Source organism: Aythya fuligula, chromosome 6 (assembly GCF_009819795.1).
Source record: "Aythya fuligula isolate bAytFul2 chromosome 6, bAytFul2.pri, whole genome shotgun sequence".
NCBI lineage: Eukaryota > Metazoa > Chordata > Aves > Anseriformes > Anatidae > Aythya > Aythya fuligula.
The window spans coordinates 37,072,743-37,099,606 of record NC_045564.1 but is presented as its reverse complement, the minus strand read 5'-3'; the positions used below and the strand labels follow the sequence as shown (position 1 = coordinate 37,099,606).

The following is a 26,864-nucleotide window of genomic DNA, read 5'->3' as shown; positions in this document are numbered from 1 at the left end:
TGATGCAAACCGACCTGCAAATGCCACAACTTCTGCCAAACTCCATTTAAAAGATTCTAGGAGTGGTTTCTTTCTCCTGTTAAAGAGCAGCACATCGCTTCTCCGAAATCCTCTCATGGCCAAAAGCTTTGGAGGCAGATTTGAACTCCTTCCCGCAGGAGCAGAGGACAACCTTTGTGCCAGCAGCCTTCCTTTAATCCGTCCTGCTGGAGCCCACTGCAATTTCACCCATCCGTATCCTCCAAACGAAGCACGACCGTGAGCTGAGCCAAATTTTTGGAAGTCCCCAAGCTCTGTCCCGCAGCGGGCAGGTCCCAGACCTGGCGTGCAGACACTGCTCGTGCTGTGAGGCCGTGCGAGCACACCTGTGCCCTGCAGAGCCAGCAGGAGGGACGTCGCTGACCCATTTTGAGGGTCTGGATGCTAACCTTGCTCTGCTCAAGACACCGAACCTCTGCAGTGTTGGCCCATGCTCCTAAAACTAATTTCTCCTGGACCTCTTCACCTGCGTCTTTGTGTTACAGAAGTGCCCAACGCGATGTCAGTGCTGCTGTGTCAGTGGCACTATTATCCGTGTGGCAACAGAAACTAAGAGGAGCTGTATTCCATGTATAACTATTATATCTAATGCTTAATCCTCCAAAGTTTTGGACCCTTGTGCAACAAGATGCCACAAGGCCACGTATCACGGAGAAGACCATCAGGAGATAAGAGCTGCTTCAGATAAACTGGGAACAGACCACAGGTAAAAGGGAAGGGGCTACCCTCAGGTCCACAACAAAGGAGCAAACCACTTGAAATACGAGACACAGACAGGGAGAAATTGGGCAAAAACCTGTAAGGGCTGTAAAGGAACCCTAGGGCCAGGGGCACCCAGGGGCCCCAGACTGGAGCTGTTTCGCTACGCACAAGCCCCGGTGCAGAACCAGCAGTGCCACGAGAAAGGGCATGGGGCTCCGTGCAGGTCTAAACCCCTGGGCTGCCAAATATACAACTGCAAGTCAGAAATCGGGGGGTTTTCTTTGACTGTATTGCTCCTTCCAGCCTCAGCAGCCCTTCAGATCAGCTGTCGCCTCCTCGCGGCACGCACCGTGTCGGGGAGCAGAGCCAGCAGCCGGCTGCCCCGAGCCCTGCTCACCCTTCAGCTCCAGCACTTGGGGATGGTGAAAAAAAATAACCGTGGCATTGTCTCAGTGGCATGAAAACTATTTCTGGTAAGCGCTGCGTGACGTGTAAATAGAGGAAAAGCCGACACCTTAAATGGAGCTGGAGACAAATAATTATTTAATTCCCTTCAGCCCGTGTTTCCTGCGCTGAGGACGAGTGGTGTGAGCGGGCAGGACGCTCACCCAGCTCAGTGCCTTCTCAGTGCAGGAGCAAGCACACAGCAGCGCCCCAGAGCGATCCCGAGCACAGCACCACCTCTGCTCTGCTGCCCTTTTACAGCCATCAGGTTTGATTTCTCCTCACGCCAACCTCGTTTTGTCTCTGCTTTCTGTTTCACGTCCTACTGCTCAGTGTCTCACAGGCTTTCCATCCCTGCACCTTGGTAAATGAAGGCTAAAAGGCTCGGTAACACCAGGCAGCACAGAGGGTGTGAGGGAAGCCCGGCACCGAGCCGCTGTCTGGATACCCACAGCCAGACTTCATGAGGGCTGCAAAGCTTCTTGGCAATGGGAAATAAAATTTGTCAGAATAAACCTGTGCTCTGCCTCCAGCTGCAGCTGACAGAGGGAGAGGGGAGAGATAAGAAGGGCAGATCGTGTTAAAAAGCGCATTTGGCCAGAAGAGTTTTGATGTAATAACTTTTTTTTTTGCCGTAAATTAGAATCCCACACATGAAAGCTCAAACAAGCAGGCTGACATTTTACAAAGGCTACTGTAAATATCAGAAGATGCAATAAAAATGTAGATATCAAAGATCTCGGGTGATTACCATAACCAACACAAGGAGTTCAGAAAATTAACTTTTCTGTTTGGCAGATCCGCCAGGGTCCCCAAACTGGGAGGCTCTGGAAGCAACAGAACAACATTATTGATCAGGAAGGAGCGCTCACTTACTTTCTGTTCCTTTTCCTGGCGCGGTTGTAAGCTTCTAGACCTTCTGTTAGTGTCTTCAACTTCTCTGGCTCCACCTGAGTGAAGGTATGAACACCAAACCACATTACCCAGACCTGCAATTATCAAACACCGCTTTTACTGTACTAGACATGCATTATTAAGGAGCCGAATTTTCAGCGCATCCGCAAGACACCGACCTTCCCAGCAAAGAAATGAAGGTATAGCTCCACACACCCCCTCATACACATATCCACACGCTGTAATTTCTCTACATATCCACACCATTAACAGCAATACAAAAACAGAAGGAAAACAGTATTTTAGAACCCGTTTTTTTTTGTATTATTGAGGTAAATGCTGTTGTCTCGCATCCCGTACTCCCATTTCACCAATATATGGGATGTCTCTGAGACTACGTGGCACAGCGAGGTGCCTGACACACATCCTGCAGCTTTTACAGGTGCCATCGACACCAACACGTTTAACATCACCTCGCCTTCTGCCCGCAGTACGTACGGCCCCAGCTCGGCAGCGCTGCTGATGGCACGGCCAAACCCCGTCCTGGCTCCGAGGAGCTCAAAGACCTTACAAAGATCGGGGTGGGAGAGGGCAGGAGGAACACGCCCTACTTCTGCAGTAAGAAATTATGACTTTCAGCTACTGCTTGGGTTAGCCAGCTAATTTATCCATCCTCAGAACGGGCTTTTAATTTTATTTATTTATTTTTTTGCTAAGCACAAGTTTTAGTGATCTGCTGAGTCAGGACCGAATGTGAGCACGTGCTGAACAGGGCTGCCGAGCTGGTCCTTGGAGCACTTTCACTGGAAATTTCGGTTCTCTTGAGATCACCCAGAATTGCAATCTTTTAAGCGAGCTGTCCGTAGACCACAGCACCTGATTACGGACACCACCAGTTAGTGCCAGAGCAAACACCACAAACACAGAGGCAATGAGTTACATCGTCTGTAGGATCCTGTCCTCTGCCTTCACAATACAATATCCCACTTAACTCCACATATTATTTTGATTTGGTTCACAGTCGTTTCTGCTTGTAAAACCACAAAAATACGTTAAAAATACATCACTTTCAAGAAAATGACCTGATAAATTCCGTTTTTGTCAGTAGCGTTATGTTTTGCTTGCCTTATTTGCATAAGCTAACAAGAACCTTATACAGCATTTGTTTCATTAAAAAGTACAGCTTGTATTTTGACACAAAGAAAATTAAATCCGTAAATACAAATTTATTAAGCGTGCCTACACACAATCCTAAAAATAAATTCGAATGCAACTTCCATCTAAAGCCAACCTTTCAATGAATAAATAATTTATATTCACAACAAAACTGATTTTTGGACGTGATGATCTGAAGTTAATGAGCAGCAGGCAGGTTGTCAAAATCCCTCGACACAATGCCAAATGTAACAAACACACGGTTAGACCAAATTTCACATCTTGAACTCCTGCATCTGAGAACGAAGTTGGGAACTACTGCAGCTTCAGGAACTTAAGAGACGAGTCATTAGGGCTGAAATCTGCACGCAGGGAGGCAAGATTTCTGCTTTCATGGAAAATATGCAATCCTGCTACAGGCTGCAGCACCGCTCCCTTCAAACTATGTGCACTGGTAATGCCAGGCTGCAAACACTTCACACAATTCCTTTCCCAAACAGATTTTGTAATAATACAAATGTATACACATGAAGCTGCAGAGCTGTGAAGGATGCACAGAGGAGGCACAGGAGCTGCATGAGGCGAAGGGCCCGGCCACAGCAGTGGATGCAGCTTCTCTGTCTGCGATACGCTAACACTCAAGCCCACAGCTTACAGTGCCTCTGAAAACTGCTACAGAAAAAGCTTACATTTTTCAAACTGCATAGAATTTAATGGTAGAAACGTAAACATCCCAATTCTTTAAAGCTGAACCTTTACTTTGTGGCGATGCTGCCGGGAGCACTCCAATGGTACTGCACCCGCACAAAGGAGGAACAAACTTTTGCAGAGTGTTGCACGTGTCTGCCCTCAGGTGCAAAGGAAAGTTAAAGGGTAAACTACTTTTGCAAACAGTACCACATTTGGGTAACAAGTGACTTACGTTATAAAAAGGATCAATATCTTCATTACAGGAATTGTGTGACGGCAGAGCAGCCAAGAAACCCAAACCTGCTAGCACTTGTTTGAAGTAGTGCCAAGTTCAAGTAACATGGAATTGGGAGCAAGTATAACAATAGGTTGGGATTAATCGTATCACATCCCCTCATTTACAAAACCCCCTTACAACAGTGATACACACAGACTGGATTTTCAGGACTCTGATAAACCACACCTATTCTTATCTCTAGGACGAGAGGAGCTCAGTTTCCTCAAGCAATTATTTATACAGGCTTGGTAAGAGTGCAGTGTTTTATGCCACTCTATAAAAAAAAACATCCAGAAGCCAAATTATCATGAAACAGCAAAAACTGGTTTTCCTATTGTAATTTTTTTAGCATCAAGTACTAATTAGGTGTAAAATCTGAAAGAAATCAACTTGTGCTACCACAGACAGGAGGCTGACTGCTAGCACGGCTGCCTGGCAGGAACTGCCGGATAATTACTGCAACTACAAAACAAGGTGCCCAAATTCTGCTTTTATGCCGTTTTACATAAATCTATTGCAGCAAAAAGCAAAATTTCCCCCCAGAGAAATCAGCAGCACCTTCCCAGTGAGACAGGAGCCGGCTCAGAAGCACAGACAGGTGGAGCTGCTGCTCCTGCTGCCCCGGGGGCTGGCCACCGAAGGCAGCTCTCACCAACGTGCCGTGCCAGCTGCTCGACACATAGAAGTATTATTGCATTTAACACCCAAATTCTTAATGGAAATAAACACCAAATTAATGTGCGATACAGCGAACAGAGAGTGTACAAGGTACAGTGAGATTCCAGAGCACAGCTGAAGCGATGTTACACGTAGGAAGTTAACATCTGATTATACAAATACATCACAAGATGTTCTAAGAAAGCTCCTCAGAAAATCAAGTTTCCAGAACTGCTGCTCATGGATTACAACCTTTGGGGATTTTCTGGAGTGCAGGCTTTCTGGAGACCTTTTGGTTTTCAAGGATTTTTGGTTTTCCTTTCTATTTCAGACCAGGCTGTCCAAACACCTGAAGGACGTGGCTGTGCAACATGCTACAGGAACATTTGACCAGGTGCACAGCCTGCCACTGTGCACGCCAGTTCCTGCCTGCTTTAGGCTAGAAACACAACTGTGATACAGCCCGTGCACAGTTTCAAACTGCTTCTCACCTCGTTCCCATTTCCCAGCATCACATAATTCAGCCTGAAACCTCTGAAAGGTCACTCGCTCTGTACTGCTTGGTGGTGAGCATCAGCCACACACACATATAAATATATAAATAAATATATAAATATGTAAATTCATGTCTAGAACAACCATGAAATGGGACAGCCTTCTGAAGAGAGGGGATCTGTTACACGGGACTTCCTGACGAAGAACTTGAAAGTCTCTCTTGCTGCCTCGGCAGTACTGCATCCGGAGCAGTTCCTTGGTCGAGAAGGGATCCGTAGGTTGCTTTCCTGTTGTTTGTGCTTCAGTATACAATAAAATCTATGCCATTAAACGTGATGTTACACATTGTGTTTAGATATTGTACAAAAGAAACAGAATTAAAGAAAGGGGGTTTGCACAAAAGCAACCGCATGTTCTGGTAAACACAAACTGGGAGTAAAGTTTAAAACAAGTGCTGTGGAATGCAAATGAAAAAATCACCTCTTTAAAAAGTTAAAAAAAAAAACTCTTAAAATGTATCAGAACAATCTTATAAATATGGGTTTGCAATTAAATTTGTGAAGTTAACACAAATACATGCTTGGAAGACGTATGCAGTACAAGCACTGTGTTCATAAGTCATACGGGACCTTGACATTATTCACCTCCTGATTTTTCCAGTTTAATCCTTTACTGTTTGTTACTCATTTGCCTACAGTTTTAAAAGTGATATGTACCTTGGGAAGCTAATCTTTCTAAGGAACGAGCTCTTCAGCATGCAAGTGCTGTTATTAAAGCACAGTGACTTCTCCAAAGTAAATACTTCTGTTCAGAGTACTCGAATGGGAGCTCCCTGAAACCACTGAGGCTACGGAGATCAAGGAAGAAGCCTTGAGAGAGAGACTGAAGTTCTCTTGAACTGGGGTTGAAACCATTCCAGCCAAACAACGCCCCAGATATTTATACCACCAATTCATCAAAGACCTGACTGTTTGAGCAAACGATGTTTGCACATCAACCTCAGATAACTCCACGACCAAGTGCAGGAAGAGCAGCGCTGGGTACAACGCGGAGATAACAGCTCTGGATGGAGGCATCCCTGAGCTGTGCACTGCTGGGACCCAGAGCACCCCTCAACATTTCTGGGCATTGGCTCTTGGGCACTTCATGGGTAAAGGAACCCTTTGGTCCAACCTGCTATGGATACTCTTACATTTTTATGACTGTTGTCATCTGCTAGTCGGGAGCATAGGAAAAAGATGTAATTTTTAAGCGGTTTGACTTCTTCATGCCAGAGGTAAAATGACGTTTTGCTAGGTCTTGGCTTTTTACTTACATATTTTTAAAATTGGCATTTTTTTTAAATAGTGCTTTGGAAACCTTTACATGTAGAAGATGTGAAATAGTTTATGAAAACTACAAAAATATAATGTTACACACTTAGTGGAGACTAGAATTTAAAATAGTTATCATACATTCTCTGACAAACATACCGTTAGCATTAAAAACCCTGCACTTTAGGACAAACGAGCAAATTGGAGCGCTTTCTTCACTATTATAAGATTTCTAGATCTCTTTTCATGGCAAAATGCATGTACCCAAGCATTGTATGTGACAGTCAGCACCATTTTACTTATTACACACTCCTCAATCTGATTAGATCAGTTTTCCTTTTTGCAGTTTTCACCACTTTTAGAAGTCTCCACATGCCTTACACATCGTACCAGTTTCTTTGGACACAACACCTTTAAGTTCACCTAAATACACACTGTGAGTTTAACAATTCTGGGGATGAATTCCATTCTGCAAGCTGTAGCATGGAGGGAAAAAAAGCAATTTGTACTATTAAAATACCAGACAAGTTAAAAAAATAAAGGACCAAGATAAAGCATTGATACGTTATGGTTTGTATAAGCATATGTACACGTGTATATAAGAAGAGAGATAGATATGTGCATATATATATAAATATACCTTCCCCTCCTCAGCGTTTTGTTGACATGAATTGTGAACTTCTTCTTCTCTTACTAGTTTTCCAGGCCATGAAGTCAGTCCTTTGATTTGGCCCCAGACCAAGTCGCCAACATTAAACGTCCTCGGCCTGTAATGTATCAGCTCGTTTGAAGAAGGGGAATCTGGATTCCTTAGGTCATCTTCACTACTGATGCTTTTAGCATCTGAAGGGCTAGGCACACACCCATTAATGCTTTTGGCATTAAAATCTCCATTGTAATGGATATAGTCTTTAACTAATGAACTTTCCAAGCTATTTGAGGAACTTGGAGATTGCTCTTCCAGAATCAGGTCTTGTTTAGAAGTGTTCAGCAACTCCCCAAATCCTCTGTTCTGCTGAGGCCTATTTCCATTTATGTGTGCACATCGTTCCACAGTGTTCTCCAGTCTTTCCTTAAAACTCATCATAGTTCTTTTGTAATTGTTATACCTGAAATTCTCCTCCAACATTTTATCACTTTGACAGTTTCGCTGTGATAGCAGTATCTGATGCTGCTCGCCTTGTAATAATGGCAGTGTGGAGATGTTATTGGGCCTTTCGTGACAAGGACTGCTATGGATATGTGCAGAGTGGTCTAGAAACTCATCACATTTCCATCTGTTTATCTCACTGACAGGACTTTGCTCCCCTTCCCACTGTTTTTTGGGTGTGTTACAACTCGTTGATTTGTAATATTCATACCCATCCCCTTCACTTGAATTTTTACCATGCTCTGAGTTCTTCAGTATTCGCGTTCCTCTAGTGTTCCTTATCCTACCTTCGTGATCAGAAACAGCAATGTTTCTTCCATGGATTACTGCACTGACAGCACTAGAAAGATTTAATGGGTCACCAATTGAGGCTGTGAAGGCACTCATGGCACTCAAAGCTGGAATGGGACTCATTTGTGTTGTACTGCTTACGGCAGTGGTGATTACTACTTGCATTCCCTTGCTTGCAGCATCTACAACTGCTTTGTAGATGGCGTCCACTGATGTATCACCCTGAGCAGCGACGTTGAGGTTATCCTTTGCCTGTTGTCCAAGAGATGGTTCAGTTCTTTGCTGCAAATCACAAGATGTTTCTTGGAAAGGAGGAAGCATAGTGTTGGAGCTCTCGGGAACTGGTGCCATTCCCATCTGAGTGATCATCCTTTTGTTTAGGACAGCAGCATCTTCCTGCATTCTCACCTGAAAAAAAAGGGAGAGGAAAAGATGGAAATTGCTATTCTGCTTAAAACTCCACTTTAATAGAAAACTTTGCTTCAGTAGAAAATCAGGATAGTGGCCAGGGGTTATTACGTTACAGTATATAAACGATTTTACTTTGGTTATACATCAGTTATGGAGCTTAAAGCTGGATAAACTTGATAGAAAAAAATAAGTTAAAAATTGATAGGAAAGTAAAGCCATCAGCTGTTACAACTTTACCTCATGGTTCAGAAGGAATGGCTTACATGCAATGACACAACCTAGCAGGTTCTGCTCAGACTACATTTTTATCTCCTCTTTCACAGGTTCTTTTTTTTTTTCTGAGGTTCCCTCTTCTGAAGTACAGCACCTGCCTTTTTTCTCTGAAACTCTAACCAACTCCATCAAGTATTCCAATATATCTCGTCAACTATTCTTTTTTATTCCTTCTCAGACCCCCAGTTTTTCTTCCTTCCTCCCAACCAACTGTTCCTCTAGGCTCCTTACAGGTTCCTCTTTCAGTCTGGAAAGTAGGCCATCGCTGTCCTTTTGCAATTGGCCAGCATTTCTATTTTCTCCCTTTCGTTTATGTGCTTCTCTCATGGGATCTCTTTTTACTTCAGTCCCTTGTAAACCATGTCTGCATCCCTTTGCATTGCAGCTGTAATGTCAGGAGCTGCCACAGTAAACTGTAACCTTAAGATTAAAGTAACTGTGCTTTTTGTATTTCCTGTCACATATGTAGGCAGTGAAGATGACATCAATAATAGTGCTTTAATAAAAAAACAGTAACAAACAAGGGCAAAATATTTCCCAAAGCTCCTTTAAATACTCACCATTACTATTTATATAACCGAGAAACTGAACCAAAAAATACTGAGATAAAGCTACCAGAATTCATACGAAAACAAAGGGAGGTAACAGGCAGCTGGAGGACTGTGATTTTGCAGTAGCAGTGAAATGCCTACACTGAGAAAATGACACGTCTTCTTTTTCCTTCTTAAAGGGTAAAAGCACTCGCTGGCACTATGCACGCTTCCGTCTTCACATCTTGAGTTCTGCAGCAACCACAGTAATGCTGAATAATAATACACATGCTGTAACTCTGCTTTATTACCTGTTTTGGTTGCTATGCTTCCTGTCAGTTTGCTAGTTTAACAGTTCAGGTTGCATTACGAAGAACTATTAGGTGAATAGCATGAAGGTACCATTTTTTGCACAGTTTGCCACTGCATATTCATTCTAATCCCTGCTTTCTTCAATTTATACAAATCTGCATCAGTTACCTCTCCCATTCAATTCCACTGGGAATATAAGAAGGATCTGTGCCATAGCCACCTATAATCATTTTTTAAGTTTCTAATTACTATAAAAAGGTATCAACATTTCCTTCTAACCACTGAATCTTTGAGTGGTCTAAAAGGGAATTTATGATATTTTTATCAGAATGGAAAACAGTTTTGCCAAAAATGTGCAGTACTTATCAGAATGCACATAGCCTGATTTTTTCCAATACACAGAGCACAGCTGTTTCTGAAGATACTATACCCAATTTCTAAGGAAGAAGGTATCAAGTTTCAGTAACAAATGTTACTGATTTGCAAAATCCAAAAACTCCTGAAAGAGGCAAGCAGCTGTATATATCATATTGTCTTAATCACTCAGAAAAAAAAAACAAAAAAAAACAAAAAAAGCGCCAAACTATGGAGGATATAACTTTACCTACTTAGAGTTGCACATTTGTTTGAATATTGATTTAATTTTGCTTTCTACCTGGAAATTTTGGAACAGACATGCCATGGGGTTTGGGTTGTTAGCCGGGCCAGGAATTGGGGGCTGGCCTTGAAAGCCCTGCATGTTCTGATACCCCTGGAGAAGGTGCTGTTGCTGCTGATTTGAAGGAAACATCTGATTGTTGTTTAATAGCGACTGGAGATGACTCAGTTGATGGTTATTCAAAGTAGTGTTTATAGATGACATGTCACCTGTAATTCAAACACAGGGAAACAGAAGTCAGTACAGTTTTCAACAGTCAGGAGGAATTTTCCTTGACTCAAATTTCAACTGACTGCTAAGCAAATGCCTCTGTAAAACAACACTTTTCCCCTTCAATCTTCTACGGAATGGTCCTCAAGGCATGTGGCTCCTAATCTTTGTTCCTTTCTTTCTTCAGCACTGCTTCTTTTGCATGTCACATCTATCTGGACTCTTCTAAAGGTTTCTGACATGACCGTCTCTGCCTTTGGAACGGTACACGGCCAAGTATGGCAGGATGAGCTGCTATCATATCCCTGCCTTGGAATCTTACTCTTAGTTTCCAAAGAGTGACTGCTTCAAACAGTACTGGGGTGGTGAGGGAGGAGGGGGAGAAAGAGAGAGAAAAAGAGAAAATAATTTAAAAAAAAACAACAAAACTTGTTTTTCATTAACTACGACAAAATAATGTGATCTAACTGCACGTGAGCAAAGGCTTTTTGGATCACAAACATGTTAGTCCACATTCCACACATTTTTTTAGTATTGTAGAGATGCAATTGTATGAACATTTTCTATAATGTGAAAATCTCACCAAACATGAAAACTTTAGTTCTAGTAAAAGAAGCATGCTGTTGAACCTGACTTTGTGATATAAAAAAGCTTAAAAATGTATCAATTTCCAAGTTTTTTTTTTAATATAAAGTTCATGTTTTTCTTAAAATTTGCATTTGCAGAGTCATTGGTTATCTATTTTACATTAAAAATGTCAAGTAGGATTGAGTTCATGGTAGCCATTTAGTAGGGAGGTATGAGGTATTAAGCAAAATACCTATCAGCTCTACCACCATTATTTCCTCCTCCTTCTGTAGGAGGAAACATTGGCTTATGTGGTCCAAAAATCAGAGGAGTGCTGGTTATATTACACATTCTGGGTAAAGTTCATCAAAAGACACAGGAGAAAAACTTGTATTTAACAGCTTTTTATCATTCATTATGGGATGCAGGTGCTTGTTAGTGAGATATACCCAAGACACAGTTAAAAAAAAAAAAAAAAAGAAAAACAGAGCAATGAGAAAATACAAATACACAACAAAGGGCTCAAAGGGCAACCTTCCTCTTTGAACTTGTGCAAGGACTTGCTTTGAGTGCTTTATGTATTACTTTACAGGGAGTCTGCTTTCTGATGGTTTTGGCACTTTTGATTCATTTGGAAAAATGCACTTGGCCACTTTTCATCTACTGCACAGCTACTCGTACTAACCCTGTGATGCCACATGCACTTGAAATGAAACAGTGCATCCCAGAGATGCATCGAGGCTTTTATTACTTGAAAAATGAAACGAGTCCAATCGCTTAGAGAATTTTAAGGCGTGTACAGTAGGTCTAGGTGGCATCAGAATTAAGAATGGAATATAAAGTAATTTCCAAAACCAGTGTGAAGTGTTATTGAATTAAACTAGAATGTGTAGTTAAAATGTCTTGCAGTAACAGTAATGTTTTCTCAATAAACAAGCTGTAACATACAAAAGCCTTATTAAAAAAAGTATGATAAAGTGTCACCTTTAGAAACTAGAATCAGAAATTCCCCCTCCCCAACCCTCTTCCTTTTTTTTTTTTCCTTTTATATCTGTGAAGAAATTGAACTTACCAAGCAGACCTGTCCCCAGTAGAGGGTTAAGTAGCTGTGGCACCACAGAGTTATTGTTGAGTTTAGCTGGACCAGATGTATTCCCAGCATTATTAGATATGTTCAGCAATGTTTCTGCCATTGACACCACTGCTGTCCCACCACCCAGGGTTGAGACAGACAGTGCTGCCACTGCTGATGATGTAGTGGTTGTGGTAGTGGTTGCCTGGGAGGAGGTGGCTATGGAAACCTCTGGATGATTAGCGGTGTTGCCCGACGCAGAGTTCAGGACACCTCCCACCAGCTGGGGATTCAAGGCCATTAATGCTGAGGCCCCAGAGACAGCTGGGAGGAGCAGGGGGTTGGAAGTAGTGTCAGTGCCTGAAAAGCTTGGTATAGGGTTCCCCAGGGGGTTGCTTAAAAGGGTCTCAACCCTGTTGCTTTCTGACTGATTGCTTGGCAAATGGTCAGGTGGGGCTGTCATCTGGGTTACTGAGGGCAAAGGGTTATTTTGCTGTTGCAGCAAATCTGAGATGGTCAGATTGAAAGATGGTAGGGGAAGCATGGCAGCTGCTTGGGCTTGGTTCTGGAGGAGGGTTGCTAGAAGCTGAAAATGAACAGGTTGCAATACCTGCCCGTCCACGTCACTGGAGAGAAAAGCTAAAGCAGCATTTACATTCGGGTTGAGAAAACCTAAAGGGTTGAGGTTGACCTCAGACTTGCCTTCTCCTGCTGAAGGCTGCAGTATATTTAATAGATTCTGGTTTAGGAGATGTTGCTGATTCACTGGCAAAGAGATAGGTAGAGAACTGAGGAGGTTTTGATTCAAAGAATGTGGAAGATTGTTGTTTGAAGAGCTGTTCTGCGGGAAATGAAGCGAGTGTTCGTGGCCAGCGAAAGGGAAATCGCTCCCGATGGGCAGCTGGCTCTGAAGTGGGTTTCCAGCTGCAGTAGTGACTATAACACCGTCCTGAAGAACAGATGTTGTCTTTGTGATGGCAGGTTGGCTGGTGCCAGCTATGGCTATTGATGATGACGGTCCTGAACCCCCTGCAAGGCGAAAGAACAAAAATATTAATAGCATGCAGCCTGCTGGGAGACGGTCAGCCGAGATACAAAGCAGCTAGGTCAGTCCAAACCAGCAGCGTTTGATACCCACGCACACGAAAGAAAATGCTTTCAGCATCCAAACTTGATTTTTTTTTTCTTTTTCTTTTTAAATCTGAAGGAACCTGCCATCCACTACTTCAGATACTCCAGGTTGTGCCACATCTCATCAGAAATTCTCGGACTATACACTTGTATTTCCCTTCAATTTTTTTTCAGTGAGGTTTCATTCATTACATATTTTGATAAGTGTAAAACTAAAAGCAACTGCAACTTCATTTACTTTGTCACGGACCAATAGTAAATTAACTACTAGGCTGAAAGATCAACGCAAGGTATGAATGATGATGCTCTGTGAAAAGTGAGAGTAAACTCTAAATGCAGATGTGAAAGTGATGCTCTTTTTTTCCAGCTGTATTCCATTAATGGGGTTTTGGATAATTATTACCTAAAGCATTATTTTGGACTCCTAAGGAAAAAAAGGCAATGATTATAATTAACAATTTACAAAGAAAAAAATGTAAATAATTGGGTTGGTCTAGCCGTATCCATCACTTGGCATGAAAAGAAAGATGAACTGGTCGGTTTGTGATGAGGGAAGAGGGAAAGAACAATAAAGTTTGTTTGGGTATCTCTGTACCCCTTCACCACAGCTGAAGTATAAAGTACATTACTCATTGTCTTTTACTTAAGGGGGAGTGGTCACACATATGAAACATACAGGAGGAGGAGTCTTGGAGAATTAAAGGCAGTGAAATTACCTTGAAGTACACCTTTCTACTTGATTCACTGGAGAACAAACAGTAAGAACATGTACTGAAATTATATAATGCACATATAATAAATATAAAGGTATTAAACTGTGGTTTTGCTGCAACAAAATTATTTTCTATTCTTAATTGCCCTGCAAACATAGCTGACAAAGTAGAGACCAAAGGTGCTGATTATCAGAAAGCACCAATTATAATTTTTCTAAGCAAATACCATTTGAAAGGGGATCTGTAAGTACGCATTTAACCGGCAGGAGCAGAATCCAATCTTTACATCACTTTTAACTTAAAACACCTTTTTCAAGGACCGCAACATATCGACAGCTCAAAAAGGTACAAAATGAGCACAGTTCATGAATCACTGCACTGAGCTCAGGAGGAGAAAGCCCATACGCTCTCTTGCAGGTGCAATTATCATATTTCTAGACAGAAGGAAAACAATAAATTAATGACAGGTGAAGTAAGAACAAATTGTAATCATAAAGCACAGGTTATCGTATTCTGTTGAGAGGAGAAATACGTTAGAGCAACACAACCAGTTTTGTGACAAGCACATTTCTCCAGGCAGCAGTTTGGAACAAAAAATGCATAAGCATTTGGGGGAAGAAACAAACCATGCACTGAAAATATATATCCCACTGGGGTCCCACTTACGGCTCTGGGTTTAAAATTTCAGATTAGGCAGGAATGGCACACGCTCTGTCTTGACACACCGGGAATCAGCAAATGCCTCATAAATACCCGAGAAAACAGCACCCACACCCTCCCCTTCTCTCTAGCTCGGAAACACAGACTCCCAAATCACGGACACCCTCCCAAGAAAAGTCAGTGAAGAGCTGCTAATAAGGGAAGTTGATCAGATGTTATTCGAAACTGTGATGAAGACACTAACAGCAAACATCTTGGTACAGAAGATTAAAATCTACCTCTATGGCACATGTCTGTTTTCTGCCCATGTGTCTGTCCTGCTGCCTACCTACTCCTGGATACAAGCAGCCCCTGGCAATATCTCCAGCAGGGAACGTAACAGCAAAAGGAAGATTCTTCCAGGCACATCTTTCTTTTTTTTTTACCCAGGGGTTTTGCTTTATGTTGCTACTATAGTAAAGAAGCTCACAGCAAAGACTTCATCCAGCTGAGAAGCATAACTCAAAATTCATTTCAGTGTGCAGTACTATTTATTTTTAACACACAACCATCAACTCTGGCTACTCAAATTCAACGAGGCAAATTCCAGAGAACCTACACTAAAACACGCCGCCTATTTTCCATTTTTTTTACCAACCTCCAAAATATTTTGAAATACAATTTTAGATACGTTGCATAAAAATCTTTACGATCCTTGTGGCTAAAAGCAAATTCTTTGTGTTTCACTGGAGAAAAGAAAAAGCTCTCAGTTAAAACAGCTCCAAACTCTCCGTGCAGCTCGTGATGGCTCGGCACGCTGCACAGACCAGCGCCATGCAGCAGCCAGCACACACGGGTCTTAGGAGAGGGCAAGGCACCAGGGGAAACCCTTCTGGCTTACAAAAAGCTTTTTGTTTTTTTTATATCAGTATTCAGAATGGAAGGGAACCATTCTGTTTATGGTGCCCCCATGAATACAACCCCCAATTTTTGTATTTTAAATCGGACCCAATCTCTATGTCTGATTTATGATCCTATTTGCCATTCTACTCAAGTAAGCGATCACACCAAAGACTATCAGCTATGAAGCAAACCTCAAACCTGTATGACTGCTGCTCTAGGTTTTTGTCGAACACCGATCTGCTTCTTATCCCCCATTAGACTTCTGGAGATCCAACCTGAGAGCTCTGGAGTGCATTCAACACTTGCTTGTTCTGCTATTAATCAGGCGATTAATTGCTACTGGGAAAAAATATCTTGATGGATTCTGATCAGAAGAGAGAAAATGTGCACATATTTCAGCCTAGACGTGCAAAGTTCAGAAGTTGAAGAGGTGACGAGCAGCCAGAGCTCAGCAGCAGGAGAAAAGCCTGAGACAAACGCAGGCTTGCAACTCTTGCAGGCACAGAGCTCTGCCAAAAGTTCTTTTGCCTGCTGTTGAGGAAAGGGAACTGTCTTTGTCATGCACCGAGAAGAAGAAATATCCAGAGTGCCAAAAAATAAACAAATATTAATCCATTCATCCCTTAGAAAGTGAAATAAATGTTTTGGGAATAAATAGATGGAAATTGAATAGGATACACTTTTAAAAATTATTCCTTCGTGGGCTACAGGGTTTTATTTATGTGCATTTTTGTTTTGTTTTCTTTTGAAATAATGTTTATTTCCCTTTGTGGATTTTATCTATTCCTTTTTTCGAAGTATTGCCTGACAGGTAGTCTTAAGCAGATGCGATATGTTATGAAATCAATTAGCATTCAGGAAGATTCACTGCCTGCCCACTTAAAGACATTACAACAGAAGATATTTATCATTCCTATATCAGCATTATTTTACCAGGAAAAGAGAGGAACCTCTATGCACACATGATGCTTTTGGGATGCTACGACACAGTCAGAGGTCTGTCTAGTTTTGAATCCTGCTTTTTAAACAAGTCTAAGATTTAACATCAATAAAAGTTGGACAGCAAGCCTCAATGGCTGTGCTCAGAAAGAGAAGTTGGGGCATGAACCATGGGTATCAAACTGAAAGAGTCAAAACCACTCGAGTATTCCTGCAGTGGGTGAAGAATTGTGTCTGTACAAAATTATCTAGGAGCAGTAACGACTGTGAATAACGCTCCTTACAAATCAGACAACTCCAGCCGAAAGCAAACTAGCACAGTCTTCATAGATACTACAAGTACTTCTACCAAATCAAAGAGTGTTCATTCTATGTGCATTTTTCTAATTGCAATTAAAGTAAATTATTAAGAAAATGACAAGACAAAGAATATTTTACGAAATATTCCTCCATAAGAAACTATCCATCAGGTATTGCAATGCTTCAGTAGTTACGGTTCATTGCTGAAATTTGTGAAATGAAAATACTGGATAAGAGAGGTGTCTTAGGTAGTCTGGAAACCATAAGTGCTCAAAAACTGTTAATGAGGGACTTGCTCATTAGACATTCACATTTAAGACATTTTAAGAGTTGAAAACAAACAACTGTTTTTCACGCTACTTTGCCGGTTCTTCCATTTCTACATATTTAATAAAAACGCAGCCAGCTTTGTTTTAAATGTAAATTTTCTTTCTAGCTTTTTTAATTTAACAAGCGTCAAGTTTTTGAAACCCTCATCAGAAGCTCCCGGGCACCTCCTTGGTCATGGGAGCTTTTAGCAGGAAGCCTCCTCCCGCTCCTAGGGCCAAACTCAGAAGCAGCGGCAGAAGAAATCCCTAAGATTTTCAGAAAGATCCTGCCAGAGTGGGGAGAGGAAAGTTTCACTGCATCCTTTACGCTGAGATTACAAAGGTGTGGAAGCACAAAACATCACCAGCGCTGGAATTACTGTAACTGGGATCCCGGAGCATTTGTGCAGCTCTCCCTGCACAGGGCCACCCATCCCACAAGGCCTCCAGAAGCCCCCACCATCGGGGTATGAAGCAAGGATTACTCTCAGCTTACAGACACAAGCACACAGTTTCCCTAAGTGGCAATATTTCTAAATCTGCAATTTTAGGAGGCTCAGCTTTCGGAGAACTCTGCCAGCTGCTGGAAGCGGTGTGAGCTCATGGGCCTTCAGCGTTCAGCACAGCACGTTCCTGCTGCACCTCCACCTTCCACCACTTACCGATAAACACAGGACCAGCAGCTATACGCTTTTATAATTACATTCTCTGTATTCTTTCGGAATGGAAAACATTTCAGATATTTATCTGCTATCACGCTCGCTCGAGTGCTTTCAGTTCCGAAGAAACCGTAATTCAGCAGCTAGCCATAACCCACTGCCAGGTGATTTCCTTATCAAACTGCGTGCTCCTGCAGACCACGGAGAAATCACAAACTGATAAATAAAATGTTTGGTCCAGTTAAAGCCAGGACTGGCCTGGTAAGGTCCAGCACCTTGCCCCAACAGAAGGCGCTCGCTGCCCACCCCGAACACCGTGCGTGCAGCCGTGGCACCTCCTAAAAGTCAGGGCAGAAAGCCCAAACCAGGGTCTAGGACAACAGAAATGCTTAAAATTAGGTATTTAAATACTTGACTGAATTTCAATCTTGGTTCTTCTCCTTGCCCCCATCTGTTCTGACTTCTCTTCTACGCTGTACCTTCACTGCTGTTTTTGAAGCGACTGGGGGAAAGTCACCTTACCCGCCTAGCATTTTGGTTTTTTAATTTTCTTCAAATTCGGGAAACTGGAAGTGCAATAAAAAGCATTATTTCCTGCCACAGTGCCCTCTCCACGTCTTGCGTTGCCTCTGTTGGCTCTGGTTAATATTTTCAGAAGGCACAGAGAACCAACTAGGTATGGGAAATCCCACATTTTTTTTCTCCACAATCACGTCTTTAACAAAGTAGGACTTTCTGCACTATTAGTATTAGTTTTGCAAGTACCTGCATTATTATCAATATAAGTTCTCAGAAAAATGTATGCTGGTTAAAACAATAACGAGGCAGGAGCCTGGTTAGCAAAGAGCGTGAATTATGGCAAATTCAAATTTAAAAAACCAAAACCCCACAGGAGGAGCCTGAGCTGTGTCTGAGCAAGCTCCGTGCTCTGCTGTAAGCCTCCTGGTAGCAAGGCTCTTTATGCCAGAGAAATAAAAATCCCCCGTTAACAATCACAGGTACCTAATGCCATCACTGATGCCTATTAAGTCGGTAATTCCTGCATGTTCAGAGCACGAGAGCCGTTTCGTGCACAAGACCTCTATCAAGATTTAAAAGCAGCACACAAATTGGAACCGGCATTTCGATGGCAGGGGAGGGAGCAGCCTTGATCTGCCTCACGTTATCATACCTGGAAATCCCATTTTTCATACAGAAGACTTTCTTTACAGTTTGTGTTTGAAAAGGAAAATAATCACAATTTTTCTGCCCAAAAACAATAAGAGGGGAACCTGGGGTGGAATATGGAGAAGTCATGCCAGCCTGCAAACAGCAGCGATCCCCTATAACACTATTTCCCTGCCTTCCCCCACCCACCAAGGAAAGCCTGAAATGCTTATACAAGCACCCAAACCCCAAAGCAATAGAACAATTCAATTGGCCTTCCAATTAGCAGAGTGGCTGCTTGGCATCCTGTCCAGGGCTTATTTGAGTTTCACAAGACGCTCTGCTCAGCCACGAGCCCCGTAAAGGATGCCAGCCAGCCACTCTTCTCAATTTGAAGTTAAAAAGCTGATTTTATAGTTCCATAATACATGGAGGTGATATTGGGGAGCAAATCCAGAGGCTCACGTGTAAGACTATGCTGCTTTGTACACCTTTAAGGTGACATATTCTAAAATAAACCCTCTCTCCATACTCTTTGTACCACAGATCTGTGTTTTTCATGTAGATTAAGGACAAATGCTTTAGTTAGGCTAAAGCAATTAGTTCCTCAGGAGCCTTAGCTCGGCACTAGAGGCAAAAAGGAAGAGAAAACAGCCCATTACAAACAGCAGAGAACTGGGACATGTCCTCAAGACCGTCCCCCATGCTGGTGAAGAAGAAAAAGGCAAAGGCCGGTCTGATTTGAAGGTATTTTCCCTCTGAATGGCGATCTGATTATCAACAAGATCATTGCTGGTTCTGCCAGGGGAAGACAACCCCTGATGGCTCCACTTGGCAGAACTCCAGCCAACTCTAAGTTCGGCAGAAAAAAAGCCTTACATGAGTCCTTCAGGCTGCAGCAGGATGAAATCCTGATCTGTGAGGCTGGTTGTAAGAGTGCTCCTCCTTTGAAATCCCCACTATTTCTGTAGCTTTGATGAGCAGCGGCCACTCAGCATGCCGCCACGTCCCAGCTCCGGCTTTCTCAAGCTGTGCACAGGGCCAGGAGCACCCCAAGATCCCCCGAGCACGTCTGGGTTTTGTGCTCCCAAGCCCAGCTTCTTTCCTGCCTTCTGTTTTGCAGCGTCACCGAGCTGACCGCTTGCATTAAGGCTATTAAATCAAAGGCTCCTCAAACCCTTCTTGAGTCATTGCTTTCCAAGGCAACATTCCCAATTACATTACACCCTACTTGAGTGTACTAAAACAAGGAGGAGAGAAGCTCCGAGGCGATCTGCATTGCTCTCGTGTGCTCCTCTGATTTAATTACATCCCAGAACTTTTTCTGTTCTGTAAAACTCAGCAGTAAAAAATTATTATTCCGAATCTAAGGAAGGGATATTGCTTCAATACTTTTTTTTCCTCCAAATCTGTCCTCTATTTGTCACTATTAAACTTGCAGATTTATAGTTCCTCATGTTTCTGATGATCTGATATTGGAGATCTTTTATTGTCTCCATTCCTATTAGCCACAGTTACTGTGTTAGCTCCGTATTGGCTTCCTTGACTTCCCTCATCAGCAATACTGTGACTCCTAAATACTTTTTCCACTTGTTTACCTCTATCCCCTCCTTCACACATTTTGCATTGCCAGCAGGATTTGCAGTGCTGAATGCTCACCACTTACACCCAGCAGACTTCTGAACTAGCTTCACATCCGAACAGCAGGACAGAAAACGAAGCAGCCTCTGCAATGAGCTGGGTGGCACAGAGACGCGGCCCCTTTTTAGCAAAAAGCACCCACAAACACAAAGCCTCCATCTGGGAGGCAAAGGGGTGTAATGAATAAATCTTAAGGCCGCCAAATTAGCAAATTGGATGTGCCTTCGGTTTGTGTCAGAAGCCTGAGGACTCGATTCGTAACGAGAAATTCAATGTCAGAGTTTGACAGAAATACAAGCACTACTCATCAGAAAAAAGGAGTCTGGAACCCAGTCTCCTGGCAGAAAAATGGCCTTTTTCCAAAATGAATAGCTGTAAATAACCCACACAGATTTGATGCTAGCTCCTCCTATAGGACTGCTGCTATAAAATAGTGTTTGCAACCCAAATACTACAGGAGTACAGTAAAAGGCAGGTGTTGTTCATAAAAATTAATTAAGCATAATAGGTTTTCGAGGGCTCGAAATGGGAAGAGTAAAAAAGCTCTCTACTGCATAAACAAAAATTTTAATTTTTACATTTATTCATTTTTAATTCCATCACACTCGCACTGAAAATCGCCTGGAAACTAACGATATTGTCTGGAAAGAGGACAACAAGAGCCAGAATGAAACCCGGTCCATGCGGTTAACGTGTAACTGAGAGCTCAGGCCACACGCAGCCCTCTCCTTGTGGTGATTCGCAGCCTTTTCTCTCCGGATCTATTCTCTGATCAGTAGCTATTCTCAACACCGGCACACAAACAAAACAGATTTAGCAATTAAAATACACAGAAACAAAGCAAAAATAAAAAGCCACGAACTCCAATATGAACACGAGTTTCCTGAGGGCAGCTTATTCACTACACTCTGTACGCAGGGCTCCTTCTGCGTGTTTGACACAACAAAACTCAGACACCAGAATTGCCAACCCCGTGCAGAACAATTCCTAACACACCTCTCGGGGTTTTGCTCACATCCTACATCACTGAGCGCAAGCCTAGCAACAAACTTTTATTTTTAAAGGTTAGTAGTGAAGCAAAACTCTCAGCATTTCACACGTGGGTCAAGGCAAGGATGCTGCCATGCTGCTGCAGACACAGCAAAATATCCAGTCTGGGTTTTTCCAGGCAGTGGGTTAGGCTCAGACGTGATGCCCCAGCCACATGCCTCCGCGATGGCTCAGGAGGAGGCTGGAGGAAGGTTTATGCCCCGTGCTAGGGCCTTGCCTCTGGGAATCACGCAAAGGTGCCAGCTTCTGAAATTTCATCTTGAAAGGAAAACGGGTCTGTAGGCTTCTACCATTGTGGGTATTCAGAAAGAAATACCTGGAGAAATGCAGGCTGTGGGTATTTCACAAGCATCAAAACTGATGGCACAAACCCCATCAGCAGCCTACCCGGAATTACCATTTTTCATTTGGATAAGAAAACAAAAGGGTGAGTTTGAGCCCCTACAATGGCACTGCTGTAATTCCAACAGTTCTCTCTAGGGCACCAGAAACGCCGTCCTCATCTGGTTTAACTGCAGTGGCCTGAAAGAAGGTTTCAGGTGAATCAGAAGCCGGCAGAGAGCAGAGCAGGATCTCCCAGATGGGGTTATATATCTGAATTAGCTGCTTGCGTTGAAGCCTTACTTCACAGGGCCTGCCAATAGCCTCTAAGAGCAGCGTGCAGCTCGGGGCGCATGCACATTGCACGGATCCGTTGTGCTGCTGCTGTCCCGCAGGAGTCTGAGAGCTGATGCCACGACTGTCTCTTCCTCATACAAGGATTCCTCTTCTCAGGAAGGAATTTGGCTTGCCTGAAGACAAGGGCCACCATCCCAAAACATGGCTCTAACTGCACGAGGAGAGATGACGACGGCCGTGCTACCTCACGAGCACACCGAGGGGGGCACGGCTGCAGCACGGGGCTGGGGTCACAGCCATGGAGCAGGGACAAGAAGGTCCCACACCAGGATGAATTAAGCCCACCTTAATAGCCTTTACGAAACATTTTATTGAAAACTTTTAGACAGCACAAAGCTTCTGTTGATCAGTTGCAGCCTGAATTTCCTGCGGGGAGCTCCAGCCTTGCCAACCCTTTCCCCACACGAGGCAAATGACTACAGCTCAGCTTCTTGGTGGCAGCTGCTGGCACGTGGGGCTCTCATCTCACGTAACATTCGGTCTCTTCTGTCCTCTGCAGGGCAAAGCAGTCCCACGCTGCAATAGCTTCACAGCTTTCTTCAGCTGCCTGGACAGTCCAGGGGAACCCACGCCACTGATTCCCACTGGCCCCAAAAGAGGGGGAAACCCAAAGAGTTCTCGCGAAGAGATTTTGTGGTATGCTTAGAGGGACAAGGAAGCAGGCTCCTAGGCAAAAGGAGACCTTTGTTCTGCTCACAGGAGAGTACAAGGTCTCAGAATAGAAAGAATATACAAGGCAAACTTCTTTGTCAGCATGACAAGGCAAAACAGCCATGCCAGGATTAATAGCTGCTTGCTGGTGACACAAACCACTGAGACAGCTCAGGCAGAAATGCCTCATTTCCCCAGGAACGGAGAGAAACCCTTAGAAGTCATTAGCAAGTATCATCAGCAGGACTTTTAAAAAGTATTTTTCAGCTATTTAATTCAGTTCTGTATTTCAAAGAATAAGCAGCTGTCTTTGAGGAAGATCGGGAGCACGTATCAGGTGCTTTCTTGGCTGAAGGACACGGACAGCTTGCACACTTATGGCCACTTTCATTCCACCCGATGTGATTTAGCTATGACTGTAGCAAACACAAACTTTGACAGAGAACCAAGCTGAAAAACTGAGATACCAGAGGTTTTCTTTCCCCCTTACGAAATTAACACAGTATTACCTTACAAAAACTCATACTTTGTTCAGCCAACAGTTGTAAAATGAAATAAACATTTTCAATCTGTCTCCCTTTTACCATGAAGCAGCCCAAAGCCAGCAGCAGGGCCATACCTGCTTCCCCTCAACGTCTTCACTGATGAACAAATCAGGAAACCTCGCTACTCTTCCAACCGAACACACAGTTTATTCAACCATTTAATAACCAGCACAGCAAAATTATCACGGTAAAGGCAAACACAGACTTTGCACTCCCACTCCCTGCCCCTCAAAAAGGTTATTTTGAAAACTTTTATATTCCTAGTGTCTGCTTCAAGCTTGGACAACAGCTAACTAGTTAACACAAGTAATAAAGAACACTGTATAACACGTGGACATAAACTACCAGGTTAGCCACAGCCTTCTAGGGTTGAAGTAGCACGGCATGATGCAGAAACACAATTTATTTGGGCAAGAGACAACAACTGAGGTCTAGGTGTGTACAAAAGTGCACGGATTTTATTTATGAACAGGGTGTAGAAGTTAAGAAAAGCGAGAGTTGTAACAGGAACGAGGCCAGGATGGTTTTGTTCAGAAAAAGGGAGATAAATTTTGGGCTACCGCTGTTTTTTCTTTGTTTTATTTCTGAGTGTGTGCATACTAGCAGGAAATAGGCATACTTTTCATACCGGTAAACTCAAATTTAGAAAGGAGGTAAGTAAAAGGAACCCATTTAAAAACAGTCACCATATATTTCCAAACAGTCAAACATAGGGGTATCCTTTTAAAAGGAGACATACCTGCTTCAGGACTTGTTTGATTACAGCTGCTAGCAATGCTGTTTGGTATCACTGGAGTGGAGGATGCCTGGATTCTTGACTGAGGTGGGTTCGGATGTAATGAATTTCCTAAAGCCATTCCTGACTGACTGAGCATCCCACAGTTCCCGCTAGCCTGCATCTGATTTATTAAACCTGCGAGATGGTTGGTTGTGCCTGGGCTAGTACCATGGACAAAGTTAGTGTTTGTGTTCTGGCAGTGCAGCCCTTCCCCTCGTAACGGTAAGCTCTGCGCCAGCGAGTTCTGAAGAGTGCCAGAATTCATACTGGTGTCTGCGAAATGCATCTGGTTACCAGAGCAAGGCAAGACAGTGTTTGAGCTCCCACAACTGGTGGTACTATTGCTGCTCATGTGGGAGCTTTGACAACTCATGGACTGAAGTAACTGGGACATAGAGCTGATGGGAAACGAGCTTTGACTTTGCTTTCTTATCAAATCAGATCCAGCTTTGGAAACTCCAGAGCTCTCCAACTGAGACTGTCTCAGCAAACTCAACACCGTGGTGGTTGGCTGCTTTCTTTTTCTCAGAGGATCTTTCTGCTGAGACATCAACTTATCTCTCAGCGCTGCTCGACCACTTTGCCCTTCAGTCGTTGGTAGAAGCACGTTGGCAGCAGGAGGGAACATGGTATTTAAAGTGCTATGTCCTTCGTTGTTGCCACCGCTGGCAACAGGTCCAGAATTGCTACTGCTGTTATTGTTGTTACCAGCAAGTTTATTTTGATTTGCTAGCTGTGCTTTGGCTGCTGCTGAGAGTAAACTACTTGCTGGAAAAGAGGCAGCATTGTGCTGGTTCAAGATCTGATTTAAAGGCATTCCCAGCAAACCAGGCTGACTCTTCAACGAACCACTTCCAGCCGATGCAGTAGAAAAAACTGCATTGTTTGGAGGATTTAACACATTACTCATTCCAGCAATTAATGGGTTAGGGATGTCCTTGTATTGATTAAGTCCATCGTGCTTGGTGGAAGGGCTAGATGGCATAGATGGTCTTGGTGACCCTATTGTTGACCTTGGGGACCGGGGAGGAACTTTCATACCAGTACAAGACGACTGCGGTCCTACTGGAGGCAGCAGGAAATTTCCATGATCTGATGACGTGGAAGAAGAACGTGATCTTTGGGGAGAAGCCTCGATCCTTCCGATCCCGGAGCCCATCATATGAACGGGGGACGTCACCGGCGAAGGAGACAGCGAGGTCGAAGCCGAGTGCTGAACTCTTTGAACATGACTTCCATGGTTCATGTGACCGGGTTTTACCGTTGGCAAAGGAAGGTTACTTGGCAAAGGGACGACAGCAGGAGGCATGCTTACATTCATCACGGGTACCTGAGAGTGGACATTTGAATGGAAAGTAGTTGGGTTAATGATAACAGGGTTCTGATTGACTGGTTTGCTAGGAATAGGGTCAAGAATGCCAAGTGGATCCTTTTCTGATGTTAATGGCTTTTTCTGAAGAGCACAAGAAGGCGGTGGAGGAGGTGGGGGCGGACCTTGGGGCGGTTTATGGTGGAACATTGCTCGTGGTATTTCCATACCAGTTGAAAAATTACACATGGTTTTTTTCATTACGGGGCTTTTTGTGGTCAAGGTTGGGGAAAGAGGTATATTAGTCCTTCCAGCCATTGCACAGGATGACTGTATGGGAGAACCATGTAGCATTACTGATGGTGGAGACAGAGGTGTCCTGTTCATGTGAATAGGACTTGAGTTGGGTGCTCCATGAAAGCTGGGATTGTTCCTCGTGAAAACATCAGGGCTTCCAAGTGGGTCAGTCCTAGGAGAGATGGAGCCATCTCCATATATCTGCGATCCTGATGAAGCTGGACTGGGCATCCCACCATGACTGCCACGATATGGAGACTTCTGTCCAAGTTCATTACTACCCAATCTCTGCCTAGGATAGACAGAATGAAGTTCTTGTTGCTGGCTTCCAGCCATTTCTTGCACATAAAGCCTACCCATGGCATTAGATGCCCCAATCATCAACTTGAAAGGAGTCTTACATTCTGGCATCACAGAATTTGTAATTCCTTCATGTGATTTATTCCTCATCGATCTCGGAGTTGCTGCTCGAGTAGGAACTACCGGAGTTGCACCTGGTATTAGAAACACAACAATTACTATTTTGAAGGCTGGTATCACACATTTCAGTGCACAACTACTGGGTGTGAAAACACTCACAAAAGCCTTTTGGCTGAACGTTTGCTTAAACAGAAATAACAGCTAAATCACCAACCAGTTGCTGGAGTGGTGCACGCTACCCTACTGCATACTGCAATTGCACAGACCACAACTCCATTTTCCATATAAAAGCCCGCAGAAATAGGGACCTCTTTAGATCTTGTGCTTCGTAGCACCCTTGCTACCCACATAAATGTATTTCAGCACTATCTGTCCACAACATCAATTCCTGAAGTTATTTTATTTTTATTATTTCCTCCCCTTTTCTATCTCCCCTCTAAGCATCCATCATCTCCAGTGTCCTACACCTGACTCTCCAGCATCATCTCTTCAGCTTCAGCCCCAGCTAGAAGAGCTGGCAGAACTATCGCAGGGAAAAGGAGCCTCTGGCACCATCTATTGAGTACAGGAGGAACAAGGTCCAAGAAGGGTTCAGACTAATTTCCCCTTGTCCTACA

The 26,864-nt window shown here is 43.4% G+C and overlaps 1 protein-coding gene across 7 annotated transcripts in view; it reads right to left on the bottom strand.

The window, feature by feature from the left end:
• MBD5 (methyl-CpG binding domain protein 5) overlaps positions 1-26,864 on the bottom strand; it is a 126,123-nt gene that overhangs the window by 4,753 nt on the left and 94,506 nt on the right. For 4 of the 7 annotated variants that reach the window (XM_032189789.1, XM_032189790.1, XM_032189791.1 and 1 more), the window contains exons 9-13: positions 24,183-26,321; positions 12,141-13,169; positions 10,289-10,500; positions 7,307-8,515; positions 2,062-2,174 (exon numbers count right to left, since the gene is read on the bottom strand). In XM_032189789.1, the coding sequence (XP_032045680.1) occupies positions 2,062-2,174; positions 7,307-8,515; positions 10,289-10,500; positions 12,141-13,169; positions 24,183-26,321 (4,702 nt within the window). The remainder of the gene's footprint in view (positions 1-2,061; positions 2,175-7,306; positions 8,516-10,288; positions 10,501-12,140; positions 13,170-24,182; positions 26,322-26,864) is intronic. The other 3 variants (XM_032189794.1, XM_032189795.1, XM_032189796.1) reach the window with 3 other exon arrangements.